Consider the following 23,271-nt stretch of genomic DNA (forward strand, 5'->3'; position numbering starts at 1 on the left):
AACTGCAGAAAGGCTCGGTAAGTCCAGATGTGATTAACATAATAAATCATTGTAGATTAGTAGCTTAATTCTTCAAATATACACACTGTGAAATTCTTGTTATTCATAAAATGTTCAAATGATGTGTCTGTTGTATTTTGCCACAGATGTTCTTGAGCTGTTACAAATTCTGTGAGTGCAAAACATGTAGATGTTTCAGTTGGTTGTGTTTATAGCTGTTGAGTTCATCAACACAGTTCTCTTTATTTATAATCATTTAATATTTTACTGTTTGTCACCTTTGTGTGATGGAGGTGAACCTGATAAAACAAATGATGGACTTCAGAGGTTGTTGTTGAGGTTTAATCACAGCAGCATTTCATCACAGTATGGCAGTATTTGATGGTTCTGAGTGAAAGCAGTAAAGTTATTACTCCATAAGAAGGTTCTGTAAGGTGTTTTATAGAATCAGACATGCAGATAATACCTGAGTTTATTCACCACTATGCTTAAAAATTTAAAATAAGATCTGTATCATTTGCCAAAGGAGATTTCCAACATCCAGTTGGACTTAAGAATGAACTGATAAGATTTTGGTGGTCAAAGGTCAAGATCACTGTGACCTCACAGAATATGTTTTTGGCCATAACTCAAGAATTCATTCACTAATTATGACAAAACTTCACACTAATGTCTAACAGGATAAAATAATGAAGTGATGAGATTTTATATCCAAAAGGTCAAAGGTCAACTTCACTGTGACATCATCATGTTTTGTGGAAACATGTTTCTGGTCATTATTTAATGTCATATCTCAGGAACAGAAGGGGAGACATTTGGTCAGAGACTGAGTTGGTGACACTGATCTTGAAACTGTGCTGATTGTATAGATCTTCTGTGCTGTCGGGTTGAAGATGTGTGTGAAGCGTCTGTGTTTTAGAATAAGTAGCTTCTTTGCAGCAACATCCATATTTGAATCATTGTCTACTGTCATGGACACATATGAGTCTGGACAGACATGGATGTAAACTGTAAGTGTAACTTGACTGGTGAAGCATACGACCACGAGGCAGTAATTCTGGTCATGAATCAGCTTTTAATTAGTTTGAATTCTTTGTGTTCTTTTTTTATTCTTAACTATTTTCAGTCCATCAAAACAGGATATTTCAAACTGTTTTATCATCAAATCCATAAAGTAAATATAAAGTGTCTCTTTGACAATAACAGATTTTGTAATATATGTGTCATGTCAGATTTACTTGGTGTGGACTCTCAGAGACTCACTGTGAAGTCGTGGCCTCAGCTCTGAAGTCCAACCCCTCCCATCTGAGAGAGCTGGACCTGAGCTACAACACCCTGCAGGATTCAGAAGTGAAGCAGCTGTGTGCTGGACTGGAGAGTCCAAACTGTAGACTGGAGACTCTGAGGTCAGTTCACTTGCTTATGTAGGTGTTTGTTTTTGGATATATATAATATAAATCCTTGACTGAGGTTATAAAGCTTTCAGTGTTTTCAGTCATCAATTTAAGATTCCTGAGGTTCTGAGGTTTCTTTGTTTTCATGTTAACGTCACATAATCATTTGAAGTCACAGACCTTTAGACTGCAACAATAAGCAAATAAATAGTCTGCACTGGAAACATCTTGGACTTTAAGGACAGGTTGATATTCTTTCACACTCACACGCCCATTAGGACTGCACCATTAATGATCTGGATTCATACGTCTATGTGATGTCATTTCTAAATGACAAGCATTGACTGGCTCCTGTTTCCCTATGCATCCATGTGTTGACTGATGTGCTGTGGAACAATCCCAGTTGCTATCAAGTGTTTCCTCTATCAGTGGGATCCCCCACCCCCCTGAAAGAAAGCAAATATTTTATTGATGTTATTGACCTTGTTTATGTGCACTGCTTTGATTTGAGCTCAGTGTGAGAGTCTTTACTGTGTTTTCCTGTCGCTGGGCTGCGTTTCTCTCCCTCCTCCTCGACCCACACAGGTGACGTTACTTGAGTTAACAGCCTCTGGTTACATCACTGTAAGTGGAATAAAATCTTCCAAACGTGTCATTTATTATTGTAATCCACCTAAAAGCAAAGACAGACACATGTGGACTCCAAACTAGTGGAGCTGAAGCTGACAGGCTCCGCCCCCTCCAACAAGCATGTGTTGAGGCTCAACTGGTGTGTGTGCAGCAGCCCAGAGTTTTCAAAGTGTCTGTGTGTTCACAAGTTTTTTATCTTTGAACTGAATCTCTGTGGTTTGAAGTTTAGTTTCTCTCCTGCGTTGCTGTTTGTACTTTCAGATATCTGCCTTATTTTACCGTTTCATGTTCGCTGTCAGACGGATAAGATTCGTATGAAGTCACTGCAGATGAAAACCCAATATTTTCTGCTTTGGCTGCTTCACAATAAAAGCTAAACAAAGCTAAAATAACAAAACAACATGGGACTTTTATTGTGAAGACACATATTTTGTGTGACATTTATGACTGTATGCTCAATGATCTCTCGTGGTCGATAGGAAACTGTGGTCTCATTTTGAAACGGAGCATCTACAGATTAATTCCATACAGGATATCTGATGATCCACTGAAGTTGGTCACAATACGAGATGATTTAGTCCTGTGTTGTTGTTGTTTTTTATCTCAGCCGCCATCTTGCCTGTAAGGAAGTCAGGAGGGACAACTCCAGCGGTCGCAGCTGAGCAGCATGTGTTGTTGTCTAGAGTCACAGCTGTAATGCAGTCGCCTGGCAGAGGTCTGCACTCTACTGAGTGCACTTTGTAGTTGATGTCTGTAATCATTCCTTCTGTCCATAATGTCTGTGAAGCAGTCCCTTTATAAGCTGACTCCAGTGTTACCAGATGGAGGACAAAATCCAGTCTTGTTCTGTGTCAAAGTTCAGTTTAAACTAATATGAGGCTTCAGACGTCTGAGTTACAGTCAGTATTTAGTGTTTGACAGTGTTTTTCTTGTTGAGCTGCAGAGGAGGAACAGTAACTCAAAGAGGGAGTTTGGTGCTAAACAGTCTGTAACTTTGGTCCACAGCCTCTTGATTTAGATAACTCAGACTGCTGAAGCTTCATATTAGTTTCATCTGAACTTATGAAGACATTTCTTACAGTGTAGCTGAGTTAAGAAGAGACCACTTCACACTCAGTATGGACAGGAGGAATATTTACTGCCACCAATAACTCTTTTAATGTGCATGTGGCTGTTGAACAAACTTGAACAAATGTGTCCCTCTCCTTTTTATTCCATATACAAATACAGCATGAAGGTCATGTAAGAAATGAATGAATGAACAGTGTTTTAGTCCAACGTGTCTGATTTGATATTGATCCTCTAAATACAGACTTGACTGAGATCAGCAGCATGTTGTTACTCTGTGTTGATATGAATAGGTGAATGAATGTTGTGGTGACATTTGGGTGATGTCTGTAGAAGGCTGACATCATGATGATCCACAATAACACAATGACAAAGTCACTCTACTCAGTTTAGGGCAAAGCTCATTGATCAGGACATAGTAATGCTGAGCTACACATTTAACACCTGAACACATCTGATTGTTTTATTAATGATTTTTATCTACATCATTTATTCTTTATTCAGACTGAGTCGCTGCAGGTTGTCAGAGATCAGCTGTGATTCACTGGCCTCAGCTCTGAAGTCCAACCCCTCCCATCTGAGAAAGCTGGACCTGATTGACAACAAGCTGCAGGATTCAGGAGTGAAGCAGCTGTGTGATTTTCTGAAGAGTCCACACTGTAAACTGGAGACTCTGAGGTCAGACACCATTTTTTACTCCTGTGCTGAGATTATTATGATGTGAAAGTTGTGTTGACACTAAACTGCAGACATCAGGCTGATATTATACTGATCCACAATGAAGTCTATTTGTCTTGTTCAGTGGTTTAATCCATTGACTGTGGCAGAGCAATGTGGAGCTAAAACCTTAAAGATAAACTCTGCAGGATCTTCCTTCAAAACAGTGTATAGACTCATACAGAAATAATCCCTCTCAATCAATCAATCAATCAATTTTGTTTATGAAGCCCAATATCCCAAATCACAATTTGCCTCCGAGGGCTTTACAGCATACGACATCCCTCTGTCCTTAGGACCCTCACAGCAGATAAGGAAAAACTCCCCCAAAAAATGATAGAAAGAGAAAGAATGATAGAGAGAGAGAGAGAGAGAGAGAGAGAGAGAAGCAGGCCCTCAAAGTCGAGTCAGCCATTGGACGACCACCCTGTCAAACCAATACTCCTGATCTGCATCAGGGTTAAACGTTAGGGGAGACTCAACAGAAATGACAGACGGGATATCTAAGTGTTTTCTCACATCCTTCCACACCAGTAATGTGTTGTAAATGATTATGTTGTGATCAAGGTTTAAGTCTTCTGGGGTAACATGCTAGAGACTCAAGACTAAGCCATAAAGCTTCTTACCTATACGTAAAGCAGTCTGACATCATTTTGAGCTGAGCCGACCAATAGTATAATTGTAAGTTAGGGAGAGATAAACTTCCTAATTCCTTCAGTTTAGTATGTTTGGAGAACCTAACCCTTATGTCAGCAAGGAGGTCCATGTCTTCAAATCCATCTTAATTTTTTGAGTTAATGGAGAGTAATTTGTCTCAAATAAGTTATTCAAATCAAGAGTGATGAAAACACCCAGATATCTGAGACCCTCATCCGTTATTTGACATTGTTGTCATCCGTTAGTTGACAACAAGTACGCTTGTTACTATAAATAAGTGCAATAAAACCTTCAGCAGTAAAAAGCCAGTGCTTTATCAATACACGTGTTCAGCATGTAGAAAGACATATTTCAATCTGCTCTGTCCCTCATTCACCGCCGCTATGGTTTACAATCATGGTTTACACAAGCACATCACACTAGTGGGACCAATAGCAAATAGTTAAACCAAACTAAAATGAAAGCTGTGTGTATGTAGTCTGTTTAACTTAGTTTGTCACTTATCTTAAAATGTACCTGAGACAGCCTACCTGTGGACTGAAAATGTCTGGCCCATCAACATTTTCTGGTTTAAAATCCGGCCCAGTTGAATTTGTAATTGAACAGCCCTGCTTTAAACACTTGATTTCAACTTAAATTTACCCTGATGATTCTTTAAATAAGTGATTTGTGTTTGGCTGCACAACATGAGTTAGTGATGATGGGGCCACTGGTGGAGCTGGCAGAGTTTAAGAGGTGAAGTCACTACATCTTTATTGAAGTAGCAGCACGTTGTCAATGATATTTATGAGAGCTGTTTTTCACTTTTTGTATTTTCCAGTCTTTAACCTGCATCCTGTTGGGATCAGCACAATAACACAATGACAAAGTCACTCTACTCAGTTTAGGGTAAAGCTCATTGATCAGGACATAGTAATGTTGAGCTACACATTTAACACCTGAACACATCTGATTGTATTCTTAATGATTTTTATCTACATCATTTATTCTTCATTCAGACTGTGGAGCTGCAGTTTGTCAGAGATCAGCTGTGTTTCACTGGCCTCAGCTCTGAAGTCCAACCTCTCCCACCTGAGAGAGCTGGACCTGAGCTACAACAAGCTGCAGGATTCAGATGTGAAGCTGCTGTGTGATCTGAAGGAGAGTCCACACTGTAAACTGGAGACTCTGAGGTCAGTAGAGGGTTGGAGTGGGTCCATGCTGGTTTCAGCAGCATTATATTAAACACAGTTAGTATCAGAGCAAAGATCCAGTACTTCCTGTAAACCTCAGACCTTCTCAGTGGCTCAAAGAGGGGAATGGTGACAGTCTTCAGGAGAGGACAGAGACACAGACAGAGAGAACAGTCAGCCAATCAGATCAGAGAGGAGCTTGTTGAGATCATGTGTTTAAGTTGACGTGAAGACGACTGTTGTTGTGTTCATGTCTACAGGAAGTGAAGCTGGATTACAGCTGACAGCATCACAACATGTATAGAGACAGCTGTCCTCCTTCATCAAACTCACACCATCAAATCTGACCTTGATAACAGGGGACCTGTTATGCTTTCCTGTTTCTGTGTGTGTGTGTGTGTGTGTGTGTGTGTGTGTGTGTGTGTGTGTGTGTTATATAGCCTATAGTGTTACAGTAAAGGATGTTGGTATTTGTTCTTCATTCTGTCATTTGTTCTAACAGACTCAGTAAATCCATCATTAAAGTGAATCCCTCTGTTTGTGCAGCCATGATGCGTTCAGGACTCTCAGCAGTTTATTTACACTGTGTACTTGAGTGAAATCTGCAGAGTAAACAGACTTGATGCCCAAAGTCTCTGCAGGTCTGTGAGCTTCCAGCTCAGTGTGTTCACTCCAACACGTTAACATGAGAGCTGGAAGCAAGCCGACTACGCTACACAGCCGCTCCACTCTGCTCTGAACAGGAAGTCCCTACTGGTCTTTATACTGGATGTGCTGCATCACTGACTGACAGCTGGTTTATAACTTCTCTTGTCTTCTTCTCTCATCAGCTGGAGGCTATGAGAGGATCAGCTGTGTCCTGATGATCCAGAGACATTGCTGCCTAATGCATGTATGTCTATTGAGGCAGGAGACTATTTATGATTAAAATCATCATTACTCGCTGAATTCTCAACCAATTTTCATGCGGTTTGGTTTGTTACAATCGTCAGACATGTAGTTATGATACTTGGTTAAATAAAAAATGCAGCTTTTTATACCAAAATATTTGATCTTATGTAGATAAAAGAACAGTAATAGTTCTACAACACATTTAAACTAAACTTTCCACATGTAATAAATATTCTCTTTTCTTACTAGATGTACAATGCCCACCATGATGTCATTTAATTATTCATTTTGACTATAAATGTTTAGTCACATTTAAGTCACACAATGTGCAAAAAATAGTCAGCAGGGTTGTGCCGAGCTGCAGTGTAGATTCTGATTAACAAATGTTGGTTTTGTTCAAGTGAAAATAAATGACTTAGAGCTGCATGTTTACACAAAATTTTGCTTTAATCTCATATGTATAACACCACAGTGCTCACAGGAGCCTGGACACAGAACTGTTAACATTATTAGGTCATATTTACAAAAATATAATACAGAGGGAGTCACTCCATCCCTTAAACGGACAGTCTGCCCAGTCCTGTCGAAGTCCTCAGGTCTGAAGTGACAGCTGCACATGACTGAGGAGTCACTTGGGACAAAGTCCTTTCTCCTCACTGCTGCTACCCATGCCCGTCTGCTATCTGTGTTTTTTGGGAAACTACACACAAAATAAGTGTGTCAGAAAAACACAGTTCCACATAATTTGTAGTTACAATTCAGGCCACAAGTTAACTACTAACGTTATACTGTGTTATGTCACGTTGGTGCCATTAGTTGACAATTTGGAATAACACATACACCGACATAGCTGTTTGACAAAGCATCATAATTTTATAAGTAATATTATATAAATGTTAACCTTTTTTCTTTAAGTTGTGTGACATAGCGTTAGCTTAATTTGGCATTAGGACCAGATCAGGACAGTTACTTTACTTGATTAGCTTAAAAGAAGGATCACTTTTTGAGATATATATCTCATTAAACATGTTCGTAACAGTAAAATATTGTAAAACAACTTCTTACCTGTGGAATGTTATTCCCTTCTGCTTGGTTTTAACACTTCTTTCGTTCGTACACCCAAATGCAGAGCAAATATGTGACATTTTTGCAGAGTCTGACACGGGTCTGAACGGTCAGAGCACCTAGGCAAGATGGCAGCGGTATTGACGCATCCCACAAGCCAGGGTGCGGCATCTATGTGTATATATCTATGAGCAGGACGATAGCGGAAACACAGAGGTTTTTGGAGTGATAAAACTTGTTAAAAATACTTGATATTGTGGTATACTGTTAAAAGGAGGAACTGTGCAAGCAGATAAAAGTCCGGTGAACCACTGAAGCGATGCTGGGAACATCTTGTGCTCGGTCCATTATTTTACTTTCTCGGTGAATTCTGTGACGCATTAGCAAATAGCTCCATGAATTAGCCTAGCCTCGTGGTGTTTCAACCACCGAGCGGGAGCATGAAGTCAATGTCCTGGTATTTTTCCAATGATAGAAGAGAAAAAACTGGAATATGTGTGTAAAATGAGTATGTGTGCATGTTATTTACATTGTATGTACAGAAAAAGACATAATTTAGCTGAGTTTCATGGGTTATGAAGCTACTGATTCTGTATATTACTGTGGTGTGGTGTGCATAGGTACGAGGTATCAGTACTGTGACAAGAAATTTATGTTGCATTTATGTTACATTATCTTACTTACCATAATCCAATCTAAGTGAGTATTTAATGATGAACTGTGAGTGGTTTTTATAATCATTTGCATATGAGTTCCTGACTGTTTATTACATCATTTTATGATTTTGTTTCACTATAAAACAGTGGAGTTACATTTCATATGTTAACATTGCAATGCAGCAGTTATCTTTTAATAAGTTAGCAGTGAAAAGTTGCATTATACATTGATATTGATAAAATTAAACTGTACAGTTAAAAGAAAACAGATTTAAATAAGCCCTGTCATGTTATACAGGCTGGGTTTTTTGGATACCCTGAGATTCTGGACCCTGGATGTGGAGTGATTCTCTCCCTGACGAGGGGGATGGCGAGCTACCCGTGTGAGCATCTGGATTGAGGAGGGCCTTCCCATGCTTCATCTTCTGTCCTGTCAGCGTGGTAGGGCTGTGGGCAAGGACTTTCAAGGACGATCAAAGTGAACTATTTTCTTATTTTTTGGGGGAAGAAATATTTTATTTTATTTAGGGTGCATCCAGTTAAAAGACATTTCAAAAGAGAACAAAACTGACTGCCGGCAGTATTTGTGAATTATTTATTGTTTTTTATGTGTATTCAATACAATGTTTTTGCTTAAATTTACCTGTGTGTTCCAGTTACTCCTTGTGGTGTCCAATCCCTTATTATTACTTCGCCCTGTGAACCTAAAAAATACTAGCCAGTGTGCACTTAACTGTCAGGTCGGTTACACATAGATGTAAGCTAGCTAGCAATAACGATAGCTTGCTACTGTTAGCTAACTAGTAGCTAAGTTACTTGTGTGACTGACGGAAGTAATTACAAAATAAGCCTACTCAGACTTATAATAACGTTAGCTTATAACTTAGGGCAGCATATAACAGACTTATAATAGCTTTTGAGAAATTTGAGCTTAACTCTTGGGTGAACATTGTCAAGCAGCGATCTCTGATACCCACGGTCAATTTGGCAACAGTGACACCACTGACGCTAGGTGGCGCCAAGCTAAATAAAACGAATCCTATCTGTTGCCTCTTTAAGTGGTTGTTAAAACTCATCTGACCTTTATGCATCATGTGCAAGATTGAATTCTAAGCTTCATTTGTAGAACTTTAAAAACAATTTAACAGGCTCCCAGTGTGAAGTCACCCTTCACAAGGTGCTACATGTTGCATTAGAAATGACAAAATGTCATCAAATTCAATCATGTAAATGAGACCAATGGAGGTGACTGACTTCATTAAGCAACTCTGTACTGCTATGAAGGCCACATTCTCCATCAGTCTCATTGCTTCCTACAGAAACCAGAGATGTGAATCACAAGCCAAGTTTCTATTAAAAAAATTACAAATTTTTAAGCACATTTCCAAAAAATCATCAAAAGAAAATGTGATTGAATGTTGAGTGAAACTAAACAATATGAAGTTCTTCCTTTTGGACTGAAACGTTAGTTAATGTTGAAAGAAAAACTACTTCAGGAGGTTGTTCCACATTATTAAGCAAGTCACAGGTTTCAAGCAATGTGGGGATAAAGAAAGATCTCTCTGCGGATGAAAAGCGTGAAATAGTGCAACGTCTTGCTAAAGGTATGAAAACATTGGATATTTCACAAAAAATGAAGAGAGATCATCGTTCTGTGAAAAGATTTGTGCGTGATTCAGAGTGCAGGCTGGTTCATTCAGATGAAGGCGTATCGAGGAAAGTTTCTGTCAGGCAAATGCGTCGAATTCGGAGAGCAGCCGTGAAAAAGCCACTGATGAGTAGCAAACAGGTTTTTGAAGCTGCTCGTGTCTCTGGAGTCTCAAGAACCTCACGATGCAGGATCCTCCAGAGGCTTGTGCACAGAGCTGTATTTCGGCCACCCTTAACCAGTGCCCACAAGGAGAAACGATTGCAGTGGGCTCAGAAATACATGAAGACTGACTTCAAAACAGTTTTATTCACTGATGAATGACGTGCTACGCGGGATGGTCCAGATGGATGGAGCTCTGCATGGTCGGTGCATGGCCGTCATGTCCCAACAAGGCTGTTTCGTCAGCAAGGAGGTGGTGGAGTGATGTTTTGGGCTGGAATAATGGGGAGTTGGTAGGTCCCTTTAGGGTGCCTGAAGGTGTCATATGTGGAGTTCCAAACTGACTATTTCCTGCCATGGTATAAAAAGAAGAGGGAGAGAAGGGAGAGAACATCATCATGTGGCCACCATCATCCCCTGACCTCAACCCTATTGAGAACCAGTGTAGCATCTTTAAGTGGAAGATCTATGACAGTGGGCGGCAGTTTACGTCAAAGCAGCACCTCTGGGAGGCAATTCTGGCATCCTCAAAGGAAATACAGGCACAAACTATACATATATACACTTACAAGTTCAATGGATGAGAGAGTTGTTAAGGTGATATCAAGGAAGGGCTCCAATGATAATATGCGACTTGATCTGTGAAGATGTTTTTGATTGAAATAACATTTGATTGAGAAAAACTATATCTGAATGCAAAAAAGATACAACAGATTTCCATGTTTAAGTCTTTGCAACTGCTGAGTGTTTTGAAACTGTTGTGAATAATTATTTGGATGTAGTTTATCAGGCCTTTCTTATTCCAATGACAGAAGATGGTGAGATAAAGGTGAAGGAAAGACTTTGCTGATACAAGCTTCTTTGGACCAAGAGAACTTTATTTAGCAAGCCAGTAACAGATCAAGCTTCTGCACTAGCCTGAGAGAGATTCAGCCGATAATAGAAACTCTGCCATTGTCCAGGCAAACTCCACGTTTTAAAGCCTGCAAGACATCCTCATTCATATTCATAATATTAGCTCATTTCTGACAGCATAATGAGATACAAAGCCATCCTCCGAACCAAAAGTGGTCATTCCTTTCTCCAGTTTCAGGAGGTTCTTTGTCCGTGCAAAACAGACTGATGTATATATTCCTTTAGTTTCTCCACGTAGCTTTCTGGACGTAAATTCTAAATGCATAAACACAAGACTGACAGTGGCGCCTTTCCAGTTGGGCTACTTCTTCTCAGCAAACCACCCGTGAATCTACACATCATGAAGCAGGAACCCCTCGAGATGTGGATGTGGATGACCCCTTGTATCTTGACAGACTCATGGATTCCTGTTTACATCTTAAAGCTGTAGACTCTACAGCACAGTCAGAATGATGGATTCATTCTTACATTCAAACAGCAGAGTCTGGGTGGACAGCAGCCACTAACATATTAAAAATAATCAGCATTAATGCACATCTGATGAGCAGTGTATTTTGAGTTATTTGACAGAAAAAAAATACTGTTGTTGTCATTGTTTAATAAAATCCAGATAAAATTGTGAATGTAATTGTTGAGGAATAAAAAAATTCTATTGACTGTCTATTGTGTTTTGAAAAAAAAGAAAGAATAAAAACATATGCATAATACTTTGGAACACAGTGTATTTCCATTATTGATAAATCTAAAAAAGAAATCTCAGCTGTTTAATAAAAAGAGCACTGAGCACAGTTTCTGAGAACTCAAGGTTAACTCATAGCCGCTGAAAAATAATTTTCTGTTCGATCAGCCAATCAGTAAAGAACTAACTGATCATTTCAGATATACTCAGCATAATTCTTAATGTATAATGAAGCTCAATTCTTAGATACAAACTGTGTTTGTTTAAATATGAGCTTGATCAGAATTAGAAATACTTAATTGATCCAGGGGGGACATTGTGGTTGATTACAGTTACTCTAGTGTAATGCTTAGAGAATTACACAAGTAGAAATTAGATGTAAAACTATAAAAATAGAAAATATATGCTATATGCTGCAATGCTAGCATGTAAAATGTTTTTTTTTAATGTATAATGACCTGAGTTAATTACAGAAGCGTATTGCATTCACTTGACAAATAAAAAAGCCCCGTTTTTCTGAGTGATTTTTTCTGTTTTTCGGAGTAATTTATTTATTTTTCTGTTTTTTGGAGTATTTTTTTCCCTGTTTTTCGTGGTAATTTCTTTCTGTTTTGGGGGGTATTTTTTTCTGTTTTTTTTTTTTTTTGTGGTAATTTTTTTCTGTTTTTTCATGGTATTTTTTTTTCCTGAACGAGGAGACGATATACTTCAAAATCTCGCGAGGAGCTCCCACCTGGCACCTGCAAGTGACTCCTGCTCATGGATGTATTTTGCATCTGTGCTCCTGCTCCTAGACCAGGGGTAGGCAACCTGCGGCTCTGGAGCCATATGCGGCTCTTTAGACCCTCTCCATTGGCTCCCTGTGGCTTTGACATAAGATTATATGGAAATTAATTCAGATTTTCATCCGTCATTATTTTAGGTCTTAAGTGATTATTGCTTTCTACAATTGTGAAAATGTGTAGCCTATACGTGAAATTTGAAGTTTCAGTGTTTTGTCAGCTAAAATGTGCATCATGTGCTACAGCCTGGTGCCTTTTCCTCTAAATTTTGCTGAACTTCAGTAGCTGTGGCTAGCCTGGAGTCTCTCAAGGCTAGCTATAGATTCCAAATCCAAAAAAGGAAAAGTCTTGGAGGAAAACAGAGGATGTAATAGTTTGTGGACAGATTAATTTGCTTTCACCACCAATGCTGCAGAGTTAAAGTACTAAATAATTATAACTAGTCGACTGCAGAGTAGCCACCTTGTAGTGAATCATATAAATGAATGCTCATTTAGACCTGTTTTTAATATTGATGGGCTAATTTAGATTTATTAGGCTGTTACCTGTATTCAAATATGTTTTGTGGATCCAGACAGATTTTTTTTTCTTTTTTGGCCAATAATGGCTCTTTTAATAGTAAAGGTTACTGACCCCTGTCCTAGACAATTCAAACTATGGGGTCAATAAGGGTAAGGCACGTAATTAGTTACACACAGGGTATGATAATCTAGCTATGTTTTCAATTGCATCCTTCTAGTGTAGGCCTATCGCTCAATGTAACAGGTTAGGTTGACAAACGTGTATGGGCATGATTTTACAACCTGTTACTAACCTAACCTGTTACATTGAGCATAATTAACTTATTAGGTGCCTTACCCTTATTGATCCCGTAGTTTGAATTGTCTAGGAGCAGGAGCACGGATGCAAAATACATCCATGAGCAGGAGTCAACATGGATGCAGGGGTCACTTGCAGGTGCCAGGTGGGAGCTTCTCGCGAGATTTTGAAGTATATCGTCTCTTCCTTCAGGAAAAAAAAAAATTACTGAGAAAAACAGAAAAAAAATTACTGAGAAAAACAGAAAATAAATAAATTACTCTGAAAAACAGAAAAAATTACTCAGAAAAACAGGGCTTTTTTATTTGTCAAGTGAATGCAATACGCTTCCGTAGTTTATCAAGTGTGTAAAAATGTAAAAATATGTGCCTTATGCTACAATACAATGTATAGACTACTGAGTAACGTTTGAAATATATGAATTTGTGCAACCGATTTGTTATTGTAGTACATTGATTTCCGGAATTGTAACTGGATGTAAAAAGCAATAAGTGCCCCGCGACCCAAAAACTAAGCACACGATTAGTTGAGTATTAATTCAAAAGTTTTATCGCTGAATCTGACGATGACAGATTGTAACCTCAAATTGTCTTCAACGGTCGGGCTTTTATTCTGAAGGCTCGGCACCAAAACCGGAAGTCCTAACGCTTTCAAGTAGAACTTCATCGGGGACTTCCTGCCTGCCAACAACCTGAGGACGAGTTTGAACGCATCAAAGATACGAGAAATACTCAACTAACGGAAGGTATGCAACAAAAAACGTCGCTATGAAATCACGTAGCGAAACACCGCGTGCGCACAGTCGCTGCTGTCGGTGTTTGTTCACCGGAAAACCGTGTTCGGTGTTTGTTTGTAACCGGGCCGGGCTGGAGGCTACCGTTGGTGCTAACGGTTGCTAGCAGCAGCAGCAGCACGCCAAACTGTTTTAGCCTCATGTAAGATCGTTAAACGAATGGTCACAGAGAGATAAATATATTTCCCTTTATATAAGCTCTGTTGTCTCCTGTAGGAATATTTGGGCTTCTGTATGCTGCTTTGAATCAGACCAACAAGGAAATAGTGCTGCTAACTTGACGCTGCCTTGCTACGTATGTGCTTGAACCATTCTTCTACTCACTTCTGGTCACGTGGTCAAGTTATGATTGGCGTGTTGGAGTTCCTTGGGTCCTGACACTTTTAGCTAACCACTGTAAATCACATTTCTTAAATGAGGGGACGTCCTTATTATCATTAAATGAATGCCAGTTATTTCTTTTACTCCTACTTTATATTACTATTACTGAAGTCTGCTGCTAAATTCAGCTTCATGTGTCACTCAGAACAGTTTTTAATAAATCAGAAGTTAAAAAAACATGTAAACAAGCGACAGATTCGCTGGGAAATGTCACATTTATTCACTTTACCTTAAGCTAGCTCAGGCTATGTTAAAGTTAACAATAGTTTAGTAGAGCAAGGCGAGCTAAGTGCTGGCGTGCTCGGTTGAAAAGAAAAAAAACAAACAATGCTTTGAGATCTCTGCCAGAGATGGCAGAGGTATGATCACATAATCCTGTTTGAGCTATAACAGGTGTGTCCCACATTTAATTTCTCAATTGCTCTTGGAAAGAAGAATACTGTCAACAAACTGTTAACATCGGAAATCGCCGGTTTTGGTTCAACGTCGAAAGTGTCACCCATAATTCACGCAAGGTATCATGGGGGCAAGGAATATCATGGATCAGTAAACATTTTCTGTTTTGTTTTTCTTGTGTGTGTTCATTTGGTTCATTCTGTGTCCCCTCTCCAAATTTGGAGGTTTTACAAGTCTCAAGGCAATGCAGGTGTAATTATTAATTAGTTAATTTTTGGTTCATTTATGGAGTTTGAGACTTGGGGTGGACAGTTGTTCAGTCAGTCCATTCACAGCTAATTAGGGCTGCAACAATTAGTCGACTAATCCATGACTAATCGACGATTAAAATCATCGGTGACTATTTTATTAGTCGACTATTCGATTTGAGTCATCTTTCATAGAAAAGTACTATAAAAGTACCCCAAAATACTCTTATTGCAGCTTCTTACGTTCAGATATTGGCAGCTTTACACAATCTACCATGATGGTGAACTAAAACCCTTTGGCGTGAGTACAAAACAAGACATTAGATGACATAATTTTGGGGTTTGGGAAAGACAGGCCGACATTTTTCAACATTTAAACACATTTTTCGATAAAATGATTAGTCGACTATTCGAAGAAATAATCGACAGATTAGTCGACAGTGAAAATCGTTAGTTGCAGCCCTACAGCTGATCAGATCAATGGATGAGAGGAGCAGCTGCTGCAGAAGCTACTGAAAGCAAACTTTTAGACCCAGCGCAATGAACGGTTAAGTTTCACTTTCACTGCACTTGGCGTCCTGCTTCTCTGTCCTAACCTAGCTTTCTCTGCGCTCCAAGAATGCAATGAATAACTAAATGGTATATATGTTCCAGTTGCATTGCTGATGAACCGTCCAGTTCCAAAAATAGAAAATGAATCTGTGGTGGCAGATGTTGTTATCAATGTGGGCCACTACAAATAAATGAATGTGTTGTAAATTGCAGATGTGTGATGTTACCTTTTACAATGTGCTTTGTCTGTTTGGTGGTGCCAATCTGAATTGTTTCCACCAGAGATTAGCATGGAAAGAAAATAAATGGGTTTGTCCCTGTTCTGTATGTTTCCTCATAACAGCCGTGACCTTGTTTTCTCTCTTTGCTTTGTTACCTTTACCCCTTCTGTTATTTCTTGCTAGTGAAGACCTGGAAGACGAAATGAATGTGTGCCTGCCAGCACCAAAGTGGCCAACTCAAGACGAGACCTTCCAGATGATGGATTTTACCCCTCTAAGAAGCTGAAGCCCAGTCCCATTCAGTAACCCCCTCTCTTTGTTTTTTTTAATTTTTCAGCTTTGCATTGCTATCGGAGCGTTGTGCCTCTTCTCCTACTCCAGGGCCCCTAACGAGCCCCCTACATGGAGGGCTCTCAGGGGGCTTGCTCCTGATTGGCCTGCAGGCTCCCACCTTGCAGCCAGCCCAACTGGAAGCCCAGCCAGTACTGACACACATAAACAACACTCGCTGTTGGCAACCAGGCCAACTTCACAGCCAAGGCCAACACACCTGCTCCCAACATACCCACAACACTCTCCATCCCAATTGCTTAAGCAATCAATCTCTTTAACTTTCAGAAGATCGCAAACACCATGTCCCATCCCCTGTATAACCCCTATGCCTCTGGGAATCAAAGTTCCACCCAGGGACAGTATGGACTCTCCACTACACAGGTAGAGAGGGACCCACTGAGGGCGTCTTCTAACCTTGGACCTGAGTCCAGCATCAGCTCTTCTGGAGCTTCTGCGACTCCCGCCAACTCTAGGGGGATGTTCCCATTGCTGCTGCCTCAGTCAATGAACTACAGGCCTGAACAAAGAAGAGCCACAATAGACGAGAACCTAGAGAGGTCTGTAGACATGCATATTAGCAGAGCCAGAGAGGAGGTGAGGCTTCTTGGCAAACCGATGCATCAGCCCATAGACCTGGGAGCTCGCTTTACCAGCAATGAAAGGAATGAGTTCCCCTCCTCAGGCACAGGGATGACCTCCTACCCAATGTCCTCAACCTCTTCCTCTCTAGGACGTAGACAGTCAGGCTTTGAAAGTGGCCGTAGCTCTTCGGAGTGGTCATCAAACTACAAAAAGCCCACTGCTGATGACCCCTCTGAATTTTATTCATCGTCTGCTTCATCTAACTATGCTGGTGGTGGTGATGGTAGGTTGAATGTCTTCAGTGAAAGGAAACATGATATGCAGTCCATTCCAGGGTTAGGTGATTTTGACTGTCCAGTGCCAGACAAACCTGCTGCGCCCACAGAGTCAAGTCGACCCAAGTACACCTCTGAATCAGCTTCGAACATCCTTCTGCACTTTGGACTTGGAAAAGAGGACTTGGAACATCTCATCTCCTTTCCTGAAGACCAGATCACTCCTGCTAACCTGCCGTTCATCTTGCGGCAAATCCGCATGGAGAAGGCAAAAAGAGCTACAACTGCAGTTCAGTCAAAACCTGAACCCCAACCCACCAGAAGTGTGAGTGGAACCGAAAGTCACAGTTTGAGTAGCTCTGGAGGGGCAGAGATGCATCACAAGGTAATGTTGTCAGCTTTTCCCCAACCAAGTAAAGTGATTGACTATGGACATACTGCCATGTATACAGTCGGGGCTGAGGATGAGATTGGAAGGACCAGTAGCAGCAGAGCTAACAGTGGTGGGAGTGGAAGTATGTTGCTGATGGACACTAACGATAGTAGCAGACACACTCGGGAAGCACTGCAAAAACATACATCAGAGGTCAAAAGCAGTGCCTTAGGTTCTTCGCGTGACCAGGCGAGTTCTGTTTCCAGTCTCAGCTCTTTATACAGTTCATTACTGAGCTCTGTGGCTCCACCAAGCAATGATCAGACCAAACAATTGCAGAGCCAACCAAACCAGACTTCCCAAACAATCCTCAGCTCTTTCTCCCTGCCAAAGAAAGACAAAGACATCAGAGTTCTCAAGTCTGAAGTCCCCAAACCCGCTCCCTTAAAAGAACCAGAGGCTGATCGTCAGTCAACATCGAAAACCCAACTATCCTCTATTCCGTTTCTTGTTGGGCATCCCAGCCAACCTGGCCTTGTGCTCTTTGACAGTAATAACAGCAAACGTACTAAGGATCAGAGTAAAACTCGAGGACAAGGGTCAGCAGTTGCTGAGCAGATCAAAAAGCAGCAGCCTCAGCAGCAGCCAGTGCAGCAGAAGGCAGTGCAGCAGATTCAGCAATCAAAGATACAGACACCGAAGCAGCCACTATCGCATACGGGGCAAGCTGTGTGGCCTCCAGTTATTTCTGCTGCAAAATCTGTTCCCCCTGCCTCTCACACCCCAAACATCACAAATGCCGTGCAACAACCGGTGTTTATTCCTGGTGGTCTTCATCCCATAGTCATTCCTCCAGCTCTGTCTCAGCCATTCATGAGCCTGATGAACCGTATTCCTCCAACGCAGCCACCTTCCAACAGGCAGCATCTGGCACAGGTGGTAGCCTCCAAGGTTCTGCCAACAGCGGCCATGATGCATGACTATGCAGCGACCACGCCGAGAATCTTTCCACATACCTGTTCTTTGTGTAACAGAGAATGTACTCATATGAAGGTGAGTGGAAGTCTGCACTCTGTCCTCTCTCCCTTGGGAAACTGTGGGTTGTTGTTTTTGAGTGTAAAATACCAGTTTTAAATTGTTACATTTTTACTTAGAGGGTAAGTACGGAAGAGAATGATTTTGAAAGAAGTGTAATGGTGATACATTAAAGCATATTTGAGAGGATTCATGTTAGATATTTCATGAATTTGAATAAGTAGGTAATTACTGTGAAATCCTAGTAAGAAACAGGGTTGGACTATAAACTTTGGGAGAGATTTTTCTAATGTTAACTGATTTGGATGTACTACAAAGTAAAAAGTTAAATGTAAAATTAACTCTAGAGCACCTCGCTAAGAGGCAACGCAACAAAATAGCTTACAGAATCATTGCATCAATTTGTCATCATCTCCACATAGCAATAAACATGGCTAATGCTAGTTGACATGAGACAACATTTACAACTTGCCCAACCGAAACAAATTCCTGAAGATCTCTCTCCATAATTCTCTAGTAGAGGGGTTAGATGGCCAAGGTGACTTAGGGGCCATACACATGTCGCGTCTTTTAACTGCCTGGAAAACGCGAGGTCGGGCACTGGTCGCTACTTTTGTGCCTTTTTTGAGCCAGCTTTTATGAGCGTGGCGGCAGGTAGGGCTAAACGATTTATCGTTTTCTGATCGAAACCGCGATTTCAGACAATGCGATTGTTATCGCAAAAGCTGCATTTTTTTTGCAGCGCTCCTGACTGACCCAGGATCTGTTGTGTCAACTGTTTTACACATACATGCCGTCCCCCTACCATCCTGTCGTCATGCCCTGTCACGCTAACCAATCAGTATTTGCCTGCTCCTCGTGCACGCCACACTCACCAATCAGCAGCAGCCATTGTCCAGGCGACGGCATACACACTCAGTAACTACAAACCAAAAGCAGAGTTAGGGGATTTAATTCCAAAGAAAAGCAGCACGTCGGTCTTATGGGAGTATTTCGGGTTTGAGACTGCACACATGCACCAGAAACAGGTACTGTGCAAAGCCTGTCAAGCAAAAGTTGCAAAATCCAGCGGCAACACAACCAACTTATACCAGCACTTGAAAAATCACCAGAGGCATTTACATGACCAAAAAGTCCGGTGAAAAGTCGAGTGAAAGTGATGCTCAAGCCCATTGAAGCAAACAGACTACAATTACAGCGTTGTTTGCTAGTGTAACTCTGTAAGAAAAGAACAGCCGAAGACACCGGAAGATAACGACTGTCATAACACACTACATTGCCAAAGACATGGTGTCTGTTAACACGGTCACCAGAGACGGATTTCAAAACCTCCTCCGCACACTAGACCGCTCCACTCCGCAATTCATCCTTGCATTAGAGTAAATACCAGTTAATGTTTCGATGGTATGATGTGATTTTCTGTCATGTATTAAATCTGTTACTATACATGGTGAATATTGCACTGAAGCTTGATTTGAAGAAATATCGCGAATCAAATCGAAATCGCAATATCTGCCAGAAAAATTGCAAATAGATCTTTTCCTAAAATTGTTAAGCCCTAGCGGCAGGTTGGGTCTAAGGTTGCAAAGCAACCTTAGGAGTCCTGGTATCATAGTCTATTTACCTCAAATCCTGAGTGCAGAGCTGATCATCTTCCAGGCACTGCTTATGTGTGTGGGCATATCGTCCATGAAAAGCTCTGACAGCCCCTGCACCAAAATGATCAACCTTTTCATGTGTACCACACACTGATATTTATGGAGGAAGGGAAAGATATCTGTCGGCTGTGATTGGTTGTTCCTTGTCCCGACATGCAGTGCATGCTGCTGCATTCTAAAAGTTTAAATCGGTTTATCTTGGGTTGCAGCCGTTGCGAAAAACAGGCACTCAGGAACACATCCATGCCACGACAGCACCGCTCTGGCGTTTGAGGGTGCTGGTCACATGGCTACACTGAAAACAATGAATTTGAGGGCGCCAAAACATGGCATGTATACAGCCTCATAGTTTGTTTCAACCTTGACTGACTCTGTTTACTGGCAGATCACAAACATGGATATAAGGTAGCCTGTACCAGCAACTTTTGCTGAAACTAATTTGACATTTCAGTGTCAACATGACTATTGTGTCGTTTAGACGCATGAAAATCAAAGTCATTGGTATGTAATGGTCATTGCTAGATTTACAGCAGAATTTGATACAAAACGATGAGATGCAGTTTGTAATTTGTATCTTATTCTTACTATTAGAGCTGTGAATAATGCATTTTGGTACTTTATGGCATTTCACATGTACTGTTAGGTATTCGTTTTATGACTATCATTATGGAACCAAGCTCCCTCTTTTAAAAAAGTGTTTTTGCGGCCCCAAAGGAACTCTGGTTACCACTATAAATATCATAAATCCAAAGTCACCACCATCATACTTCACCTACCACATAATCAGCAAGACTTTTCTTCATTGTTTTTCTTTGGGACACCACATTTCATATTTTGTCTCATTTAAAAAAAAAAAAAAAAATGGCATGCCAGCCTCCTCCTATCCCCAGTTTCCACACCTTCCTGCCTACTCCAGATGTCGCAGATGGCGTGTTTTTGTCCTGATCCATACCTGATGGTGACCTCTGCCAAGATGACCCTCAACAAACTATGGAAGCTTTCTGATACCACAGATGACTGAAGAACCAGAGACATCACATCAAGACCCCACAAAGAAATCTTTATTTTGGTTGTTTGTAACTGGCACTCCTGTATTTGTTATATTTCATGATTAAAAATTGTTGCCCTAAAACTTAAGTTGACAAAAGTCAGCTCTAAGTATAAAGGCAAGAGTGGCCAAATTTAGTAGCATTTTATTTTCATTTATCCGCTCATTATCTGTAACCACTTATCCTGTTAAGGGTTGCGGGGGGCTGGAACCTATCCCAGCTGACATAGGGAGAGAGGCGGGGTATGCCCTGGACAAGTCACCAGAGTATCACTAGACATATTATTACATTGCTCCTACAGGCAATTAAGAATCACCAATTAACTTAATTTACATATCTTTGGACTGGGAGGAAGATGAAGAACCCGGAGAAAACCCATGCTGATACGGGGAGAACATGCAGACATCCCAGAAAAGAGCCCCGGTCGGCAGGCGGGTTCAAATCTGGAACCCTCTTGCTGTGAGACTACAGTGCTAACTACTGCACCACTGTACCGCATGTTTAATGTCCTGAATAATTTTTGCCCATAAATGTTTTCACATTTATTAGGGACCTCGGCAAAAGGCAGAGACTTTATTGTTTCTTTTTACTACTTTTTGGCTTATATGGATTCCACGATTTAAACATTTCTCGTTGTTGGCAAGTGTGTCTGTCACTTGGGCTCAAGGCTAGATCTAAGGAACTGTTTCTTTAACGGTGCTATACTGTTGAATAAAAAATATCTGTTGTCAGATAATCACAGAAATGACAGTTGAGATATTGAAGCTGATAACAGTTGTAATGATAATGAGGCCTGTCTAAATGCTGTGTTTGTTGTTCTGACTACTAGCATTGGATCTCGCACCAGAACAGCAGCCCTCACCTTGAGAATTGCAAACTCCTCCGCACACGGTCAGTCTTTTTTCCTTTTCCCTTCTTCCCATAAAGACCTTGTTTATTTGAGTTATTTATTATTAATTGCTGCCTTTTGTCTGAACATTGTTGGGGAATACCCACCAGGGAAGTGGCAAAATACTGTGTAGGAAACACCGGACAGCAAAGGAGTTTGAAAACTTATTATAACCTCTTCCTCAGGATTGTTTGTCCCTCATGAACTTGTACTTCTGGTGTTACCTCGGCAGCATGGTGGCACTGCCTGTATAGCTTATTGCTAAAGGCCACTAAATGTACTACCTTAATGTCCTGCAGTAGTTAAAACATGTATCTTGAGGCCATATTTTTGGGGGGCTAATGGAACTTCTATCAGAGTTCATTATAGGTTTGTCAAGGTACCTCCTTTAACAGGTATATAAATACAGTCAGCTCTTACAAATCCTCTATACCCTTTGACGTTAGAGACATTATCCAAATACAGTTGCTGTAAGACTACCAGAAACCTTTGACTTTTGTACTCAAAAGATGCCTTTTTTTACTGATTAAATTGGTGTGTTTGAATCTGTTTTTGTTTTCTTTTGTTGTCACAGATACCCAGAGTGGGATGGTGAGATAACACACAAGCCCAGGTAAATTTCATTAACTGGGCAGACACTGCAAGATTTTATTGATGTCTTACGTTATGTCAACTCACACTACACGTTTTAACTGGTCATGCTGCATGACCACATCATGGAATGGCAAAGAACTACCAGGTTATGGACAGACAAGTCTAATGAAGATGGTTGTGTCCTCAATTTTGACAAAAGAAAGCGTGTTACTGAATGTTAAAATGTAAAAGCTGTCAAAATCTGCCAGTGTTCAAACTTATTGCCATCACACTCGTGCGTCTTTTCCACCAACATGGAACCGGTTCTAGAGCCTAATTTTGAACTGTTCAACGCATTTCGACCAAAAATAAGTTGGTTCAGAACCTAAAAAGTCGGTTCTCAGCTGGAACCAAAAATAGGTTTTTCTTTACCTGAAGTGCAAACTGTGAGGACATCACTGGGGGTGTCATATTCTACAGGTTGGAAAGACAGGATGGAGAAGACAGCAATGGAGAAGTAAAGTGAGAAATTGTCTGGAAGAAAAGTTAGCACTAGTGTCAAAAAATAGTTGGTCCGTCCATGCATGTTTTATAGTAAAAACCAATATCTGTAATGATAGAACAAACGTTTGCAGATAATCAGTGTAATACATGACAT

At 40.6% G+C, this 23,271-nt stretch overlaps 2 protein-coding genes across 4 annotated transcripts in view; both read left to right on the top strand.

Annotated features, from left to right (window-relative positions):
• LOC117258882 (protein NLRC3-like) overlaps positions 1–8,892 on the top strand; it is a 66,703-nt gene extending 57,811 nt beyond the window's left edge. The window contains exons 6-9 of the mRNA XM_078164595.1: positions 1,233–1,406; positions 3,597–3,770; positions 5,465–5,638; positions 8,549–8,892. Coding sequence (XP_078020721.1) covers positions 1,233–1,406; positions 3,597–3,770; positions 5,465–5,638; positions 8,549–8,597 — 571 coding nt within the window. The 3' untranslated portion in view covers positions 8,598–8,892. The remainder of the gene's footprint in view (positions 1–1,232; positions 1,407–3,596; positions 3,771–5,464; positions 5,639–8,548) is intronic.
• Positions 8,893–13,887: 4,995 nt separating this feature from the next.
• LOC117245811 (uncharacterized) overlaps positions 13,888–23,271 on the top strand; it is a 40,219-nt gene continuing 30,835 nt past the window's right edge. For 2 of the 3 annotated variants that reach the window (XM_033609349.2, XM_033609353.2), the window contains exons 1-4: positions 13,888–14,000; positions 16,030–18,462; positions 21,981–22,042; positions 22,615–22,653. In XM_033609349.2, coding sequence (XP_033465240.2) covers positions 16,480–18,462; positions 21,981–22,042; positions 22,615–22,653 — 2,084 coding nt within the window. In that variant the 5' untranslated portion in view covers positions 13,888–14,000; positions 16,030–16,479. The remainder of the gene's footprint in view (positions 14,001–16,029; positions 18,463–21,980; positions 22,043–22,614; positions 22,654–23,271) is intronic. The other variant, XM_033609352.2, reaches the window with a different exon arrangement.

This window comes from Epinephelus lanceolatus, chromosome 22 (assembly GCF_041903045.1).
Source record: "Epinephelus lanceolatus isolate andai-2023 chromosome 22, ASM4190304v1, whole genome shotgun sequence".
Classification (NCBI taxonomy): domain Eukaryota; kingdom Metazoa; phylum Chordata; class Actinopteri; order Perciformes; family Serranidae; genus Epinephelus; species Epinephelus lanceolatus.